Here is a 7,637-nt window from a genome sequence, read left to right as displayed (position 1 = left end):
TATATATATATATATATATATATATATAATTTCATTGTTTTATTATAAAGGGATTCTTATATTTTTATTTCATTCAGTTTTATTACATTGTGTATTCGTAAATCCTGCGAAAACACAAGTCATTTTATACACAACTGCACTCGAGCAACTGCATGATTTCATAAAAAGACGCGGCAGTGCAACATATTGAATTTTACGTCGGCTAATCCGAGGAACCCTTTTGAATAATATATTATAGTAATATTCGAGAATTTGCATCAGAATCATCATTTTTTTAAATATTTGAATTCTCGACGAATTCTTGGAACGAGCATATGTAAGAAATCAAATGAAGATCAAACAAGTTCATTAGACACATTTATACGTAGTAATTTATAATTCGGTATTAAATAACAAAATCTGTACGTCCTCCTATGAATTTACGACAATCCGTATAGTTTCAGCGTCCGGTCCATACTAGTAGAGGCGATATATTGCGCATGTTTGCCAAAACGAACGCCGGTGGCCGCTGCTGTGTGATCATTTAGCACCTTTAATTCTTGCCATTGCTTGCAGAGGTACACCCTGGAAATCAAAGTGTTCTTAAGTACGAACAAATTCAAACTTTCGTGTCGTTGAAAATATTTACAAATAGTTACAAATTCAATTCATCATTGAAATATAATTGAAATATTAATATGTTTGATCTATTCATCGCTGGAATAAAGATACCAAGATTTTATCGAATATAATGTTACGTTTAGAGATGGAGTTATATTAATTATTAGCGATATAATGCCACTATAAATTAATCATATCCTTAGAATAAATAAAAAAATAATAAGAGTTGATAAAATTCGAAATTTTACCTCACATCCGTTCCAGCCACAGCCAAATACGTTCCACTTTGATCGAAACAAATATCCTTCACTTCGTAAGATTCCTCTAGTTGCAATGTTTTGAAGTTCTTCAGCTTGCGCAAATCCCAGAGCTTTACGCATGAATCCTCCGCGGCTGTCGCCAAATAATATCCGTTCTCGGAGAAACTGATGGCCGTGATTGGACCAGTGTGGCCCGGGAAGTTCGCCACGTTAGACTGTTCCTTGAGATCCCAGATTTTCACCTGAGAATCTGCCGTGCCAGTGCCGAAGATCAAACCGTCAGGATGAAATTGAGCAGTGGTCAACGGCTGTCCGGCTTGTCCCGCCACCTTTAAATTATATTTCACTTGTTTTATTTTTTTAATTTATTCGAAATGGAAAAATGTATACTCAAAAGATTTTTTAATAAAATCAGATGCAGAATTATTATTTTTTAAAACGTACTTTAGTCAATAATCTACCAGTGCGTATGTCCGAGAAGGCCCAATGCTGATCTAAAGACGAACTAAGCAGATAATCACCAGTTGGATGCAAAGATAGTCCAGTTACTGGGGCATCATGAGCTTTTAATAACAATGTGGTCTGACTGGTACCGACGTTCCACACGCGAATCGTGGTATCAGGAGACGCTGTCATCACTATGTCTTCTTCCGGATGGTAAATGACCCGTGTGACCTGCAAGAATGGTAAAAGAAAAACACATTATACTCAAACAAGGAATAAGATGATGTTTTAGGCTACGCACATACCTTCTTCGTATGACCCTTGAGAATAGCCACAACTTGCTCAGTATCCTTATTGAACACGGTAGCATTTTTGTCGGCACCACCTGTTAAAATCTTACTGGTATCAGCACCGTGAATATCGAGTGCGAGAATTCCAGGTACACTGGCTGAGTGAAGTCCCTGATATTATAAAATATTTAAAATGATAATATATTGACACGATAATAATAGCGATATTTAGTTTAGAATAGTCAAAGCATACAGAAAATGAAGCAGACTTACAGGATGAGATGCAAGTGTTTGGAACGCCCGAATATTATCTTGTGGCATTAGATCCTCCGGCACCGAGCGTCCACGTCGTTTTCGTTCCTGGGTAAGAACAGTCGCTCGTTCTTGAAGCTTCTGAATAACATCATCAGTAATGCCAGCCTGCTCCATTGGTTGAGCAGCTGTGCCACCAGCCTCCACTGCTACAGCCTAATGAAATCAATGTACATTATGGATAACTAACAATTGAAAACGTTGTATGTAAAATATGGAACGAAATCTAATCGAGGATTAAAATGTTGAATAATAAAATATTAACAATTATCAAATATATAGGATTTATGATTTGAGATATTTCAATAAGCAGCAATGTAGTAACAATATCATACAGGCTGTGGAATTGTAGTGGCCTGAACGATTCCAGCTTGAGGTTTCAGAGTAGCCAAGGCTTCCCTGGCAGCAGTAACTTCCTTAGTCAATCTTGCTATCACACGGCAGGCTGCATCATGCTGATACAAGGCATGGGAGAGCTCCTGTCTTGCAGTCTGGAGTTGCTGTCGTAATGTAAATGAATGTAACATAACAGCATCCCATTCATCTTGTAGGATTTTTAATATTGCAGGAATGGATGTAGCACTCGGTGGTTTGGGTTTGACGATAGGAGTTGCTACAAAAGATACAAATTTTATGAATGTAATCAATTATATAAATATATTAGAAATAAAACAACTCAATATGTATAATCAAAATTTATAGACAGTAAATTGTTTTTCTACTTCTGCTTGACTGAAATAGTATCTGTATAGTCTACTTTTAACATAATCTATATAAATATTGTAGAATTTTTTAAAATATTTAATTAAAATCTTATAAAATATTTTATATGAGAAATAAGAAATAATAAAGGTACCTTTTACATCAATTAGCTGTTCAACAGTGAGTTCTTTGCCATTGGTAGGATCCACTCCATTTTCAGCAACATATTTCTCGATAAGACGCCTTTCAAATATTGATCCAGAAGCAAGAGATATCACGGGATGTTCTGGTACTTCATTAGAAACTATAAATACAATTTAGAATAATTGCCATTATTTCTTCAGATAGACTTTATTACTTTAGAATTATGACACATTGTCTGTAACTTCATCCTGAGTATCAAAGTAGTTTGATTTGGAATTAACTAAAATATAACAAACGCATATATGCAATATAAACAGAAGAGAATTACAGCTACGACATTATATAAATTCACTTGTAAAATTCTCTTTTTATGTAAAGAGATGTTCTTTATATCTATTATACTGTTCAGTCCAGTATTAATGCCAATTTATTAGAGGTTATGTCTGCCCACTTTGCCGGTAAAAAATTTTACAATTACTCAAAAAGATGATAAATTTTAGTGCGAACGTCGTTGGATAAATTAAAACATCACTCCCAAAAATTGCAGGAGAGAGAAGAAAGAATATATAATGAAGCAAACAATGCACATATAATAAAATACTCACTCGCACAAGACAACGCCATTTTCAGGCACGGTTGACGCGCGTTTACTAATTATTTCTCTCCACCGTAGTCTTCCTGTACTTTTTATACGTGGCTAGATTATTTCACTGAATCTTATATTGGAGGAAAATTCTGCTCATGTGGTGTCGGATGCTTCTCATTTGCTTTGCTCATTTAACAGGAGCTGAGTATCATCTTCAGATAATGTGTAGCCAATGAAACAAAAACCAAAGATTTATTTCTCCTACGACGAATCTGTGGGATAGGAGATTTCTAGGGAAAAAATATTAGGGGTCTTAGAAATGCTCTATCTGACAGCCAATCAGCGGATCGGACAAAATTTGTCATGTGACAAATGAGATCTTGGTTCAAAATATGTGTAGCCAATGAACAGCTTTGTACTCGGGATGCTGGAAAACACCATATTTCTAGATCTCTGTTTGACTCAACCTAACCCTATGTCAACGAACACGTGCTTATACTTCGTTAAACTCGTAGTGAATCACAAGATTTCTCCCAGCACACGATGCTCAGCGCAAAGAAATGATAAATTGAAGTGTGCATAAATTGTCCTTAACCACACTAGTTGCGCCAAACGATACGTAGAATATTTCTCAGATCGGTCTGTAGCATTCGCGCGCGTTTTTCCCTCCATTCGAGGCATTTCTGTCTTTATCACGTGTGTTCCCGCCGTTATACCGATCGACCAATCGACGGCTGATTTCAACAATCACCTCGCCATATCACTAGCCAACCGAGCAATTACCGCGCCGTTAGTGAGTGGTTGTTCGTATCGTGTTGACCGATGTGGTGTCTGATCGTTTACTATACGATAACCGTCCCGAAAAAGGAGCGGTGCAACTGCTATTTCGTCAGAAATGGATTCCATTACAGTTAAAAATATGTTGTTGCACGAGATCGGTTGTTCAGTAAACACCGAGGAATCTTCACCACCTGATAGGTGAGGCTAACTTCGATGTGAGGGCAAAACGCGTTTACCAAGGTCCTTTCGGTTGCTACCTGCATGTGAATCCCTCGTTGCTTCATAACGATCACAGGGAAGAAAGAGGTAAACACCCGCCAACAGGCAGGTGTAAGTTCGCGCGTTCCCGCGAACAAGATTAACAAGTGTCAAAACTCGTAATCTTCACTTGAAAAGAATATTCCAAATAGCATGGGAAATTAGTGATCAACGTTTTGTTTTCAAGTAATCACTTGATATTAGAATGTATTAATGTAATTATGACCAAGGATTGACATTTCCTTAGCGCCCTTGCCTTTCACTTCAAGTTGAAAATTTTGCAAGAAAAGTATGCAGATACAAGTTCGCATCTCCTTGTATTTATTTTCACGAGCAATAAACCATTACATAATATTGGACGTTTTCTACAGCGCGATAGATTTACTTTTGAGTGATCGTCCGGAATATATTTCTCTCTTTTTGTTATAAAAAAAAATGTGTATCGGATGTAATTTGATTACACTTGTAGCTTGTATCAAGTATAAATGATTTCAAAGTTTACATGGTCTAAGGTAGCATTGATAAATATATTATTTGTTCTTTGTGATGTGTATAGATAGGAATAATGCTTGGTATATATAAGAGAAGAACTTTAGTACTTGATTTTATATAACAGTCTATTTTAATATCTATATATTATATTACTAAGATTTTACAAAATAAGAGAATCTAATATACAGAGGATATCCTATCACTATTATAACATTTGTACATAATAGATTCCTGAAGATATTTTTAGAGAAAATATACCCTAATATGAAAAAGATAAGACTAATAATTTTAGCTTTTAGGAAAGCCTTTAAAAATGACAATCAATCAGGCTGTCAGAAATTTGTATACTCAGATGTAATTTATTTATTACATTAATGGTGGAACATCCTATATATTAAACAGGTTCTCTGTTACCGATTGGATGAAACAGATTCGTAATACATGAATTGATTATTAATTTATAATTTGTGAAATGAAATATTTGTATTTAACTTATGTTATTTATACAGAAAATCTTTTTGTGTTCTACAGTAAACAAATACGTCTGGAAAATCCCTGCAATAACAATCTAATTAATAATGTGCCTCAAAATAGTACAAGATGGTCATATTCTGGAAATACTAGTTTTGTAGAACCTGAAATTTTAGAGGATATGGGTGTTAGTATGTTGGAAGATCCAACAGCAAATGATGAAAGTACAAAACAGTTACATTCTCAAGATTGTATAATGTCTCCTGTAAAGTCAGATAGTAAGAGAAAGTTAAACAAAAGACACAAAAATGATGGCATAGAATGTCACGAAAAGATTCATACGAATTCTAGTGCGGATAATGCAAACGTTGAGAGGTATGTGAAGAAGAATTTAGAAAAAAATGTTTATGAGAAATTTAAATTTCTATATTTACTTTTTATTTAATTATCTTTATAGAATAGAGCAAGATGGATGTATCTACGATTTGGCTGTATTTAATAGCACAGAGAATGAATCCAACAGTTCGTCGAGAGCAAAAGAAAATTTGGCTGGAGAAAGTACGGATGCTTCTGCTGATAATGTTGGCGTCGATCAATTCTGCTTATATAGAAGAAAAAAGAAGCTCTCGATCATTGGTGAAAATAAATTTAATGAGTTGTCCGATGAGATAATTCTGATGATACTAAAATGGCTACCCAAGAAATGTTTGGTAAGAACAAAAGCACAATAAATGCTTAATTTACAAAAATTGTAAGGGTTTGCATGAATTATTTATTTTACAGGTACGCTCTATGTTAGTGTGTAGACGTTGGTATCGAGTAGCTCGTGACGAAGCTTTATGGACTAGATTAGATTTGGGTGGTAAAGTTCTAAGTGAAGGTACATTAGGGTTTATATTACCACGTGGAGTACAAATTCTAAGACTGGCACAAGCGGAAATTGCGGATCCGGTTTTCTATGGGCCCAATATACAGTGCGATTACATTAGAGATTTTTATACGAGTAGATTACAATATTTGGATCTATCTATGGCAGTTATATCACCAAATGGCTTGGCTACATTATTGTCCAAATGTAAATCATTGAAAAACTTGTCACTTGAAAAATGTACAATAAGTAGGGCTTGCTTTAGTGAAATTCAACAAAACACAGAGTTAGAAGTTCTGAATTTAACTATGTGCGAAGATATTAATGCTAATTGTATCATGGATTTGGTAAAACTCAATTGGTAAGTTTATTAATTCATATATCTAAATACACGCGGATATTTTGCGATAAATGTTCCGACGTAGATGTATGGATTATGTTATAGCTTAACTGCCCTCAATGTAGCTTGGTGTTGCTTGGATAGTGAGAGTGTGTCGGTACTTTGTAAAACATTGCCATCATCTATTAGACGTTTGAATATAGCTGGTTGTAGGAAAACAATGAATGATAATAGTAAGTAAAATGTAATTAAGCTTTGTTATTAATTACAATATATAAATATGTTCTTTTAATTATTAATACTTCCAATTTCCAGACGTGAAGGATCTGTTGAGACGATGTCCGGATATCATAGAATTGGATTTGAGTGATTGTGCTATACTCACCATAAGCAGCATTCATACTTTACTGAATTTCACCGAATTGGAACACTTGTCGCTGAGTCGTTGTTACAGTATTCCACAGTCAGCTTTCGCAAGATTAGCTCAGATGCCGTCTTTATTATACTTGGACATTTTTGGCTTAGTGTCAGAACCAGTGCTCAAGTCACTGCGGGATAATTATCGTAAAGTTGAAATTAACAAGTTCTTCTACAGCTCTGTCGCGAGGCCAACAGTAGGTATTCGAAGAACCAGTATTTGGAGTCAACGTGTTAGAGATTGAATTTAATATGTATTACTGTTCGTCAATTTTGCAACAAATCATGGGAGTCGACCAAAGGGAAACCGATATATACACACACATATGTATGTATTACTACACGATTCCATATAGACTGAGTACCAATAATGCTAAATCGAATTTGGTGACATCTTTGAAGGACGATTTGTACTTGTTTAAGATAAGACGTGTAATTCTGCCAAGAACTTAGTAATTAACCGTTGCTCAAATATTTAAAACTTTTTTGTACATACTGTTCCTAGCGATGCGCTATGCTGATACTAAACGTATCTAATTAGGGCTGTGCGAGACTGTCTTATTTACAAAGGTAGCTTCCAATCATGATATTTATACGAAACTTTATCAATCATATTAATATGCTCTATATACAATTTTTACCAGAAAAGATCTCAGAAAATGGTATGTCAAGT

The 7,637-nt window shown here is 34.9% G+C and overlaps 2 protein-coding genes across 3 annotated transcripts; one reads left to right on the top strand and one right to left on the bottom strand.

The window, feature by feature from the left end:
* Positions 1 to 21: 21 nt before the first annotated feature.
* On the bottom strand, positions 22 to 3,538 carry LOC106744094 (pre-mRNA-processing factor 19). Its single transcript, XM_014618523.1, has 8 exons — positions 3,358 to 3,538; positions 2,763 to 2,912; positions 2,242 to 2,519; positions 1,868 to 2,062; positions 1,610 to 1,765; positions 1,305 to 1,535; positions 849 to 1,189; positions 22 to 564 (listed from the first exon to the last, which is right to left on the bottom strand). The coding sequence occupies exons 1-8, from the start codon at positions 3,374 to 3,376 to the stop codon at positions 420 to 422; spliced, it is 1,515 nt and encodes a 504-aa protein (XP_014474009.1). The 5' UTR covers positions 3,377 to 3,538; the 3' UTR covers positions 22 to 419.
* Positions 3,539 to 3,826: 288 nt separating this feature from the next.
* On the top strand, positions 3,827 to 7,637 carry LOC106744145 (S-phase kinase-associated protein 2). 2 transcript variants are annotated; one of them, XM_014618634.1, is made up of 6 exons: positions 3,827 to 4,424; positions 5,400 to 5,714; positions 5,797 to 6,049; positions 6,123 to 6,568; positions 6,653 to 6,780; positions 6,863 to 7,209. In XM_014618634.1, the coding sequence occupies exons 2-6, from the start codon at positions 5,521 to 5,523 to the stop codon at positions 7,207 to 7,209; spliced, it is 1,368 nt and encodes a 455-aa protein (XP_014474120.1). In that variant the 5' UTR covers positions 3,827 to 4,424; positions 5,400 to 5,520. The 2 variants fall into 2 exon arrangements, with proteins under 2 accessions (XP_014474120.1, XP_014474118.1); XM_014618632.1 differs by having other exon boundaries at positions 4,234 to 4,316; positions 6,863 to 7,637.

This window comes from Dinoponera quadriceps, unplaced genomic scaffold (genome assembly GCF_001313825.1).
Source record: "Dinoponera quadriceps isolate SergipeBrazil2010 unplaced genomic scaffold, ASM131382v1 scaffold1290, whole genome shotgun sequence".
Taxonomy (NCBI): domain Eukaryota; kingdom Metazoa; phylum Arthropoda; class Insecta; order Hymenoptera; family Formicidae; genus Dinoponera; species Dinoponera quadriceps.
Note: the sequence above shows the minus strand (reverse complement) of the source record. Positions and strands in the feature narration are given on the sequence as shown.

Coding starts and splice junctions, on each gene's coding strand:
- LOC106744094 (XM_014618523.1), bottom strand. Junction 2,520..2,762: donor ACAGCTAATTGATGTAAAAG/GTACCTTTATTA, acceptor TATCTTTTGTAG/CAACTCCTATCGTCAAACCC. Junction 1,536..1,609: donor TCAAGGGTCATACGAAGAAG/GTATGTGCGTAG, acceptor CCATTCTTGCAG/GTCACACGGGTCATTTACCA.
- LOC106744145 (XM_014618632.1), top strand. CDS start 4,234: ATGGATTCCATTACAGTTAAAAATATGTTGTTGCACGAGATCGGTTGT. Junction 4,317..5,399: donor GAATCTTCACCACCTGATAG/GTGAGGCTAACT, acceptor TGTGTTCTACAG/TAAACAAATACGTCTGGAAA. Junction 6,569..6,652: donor GATTTGGTAAAACTCAATTG/GTAAGTTTATTA, acceptor ATTATGTTATAG/CTTAACTGCCCTCAATGTAG.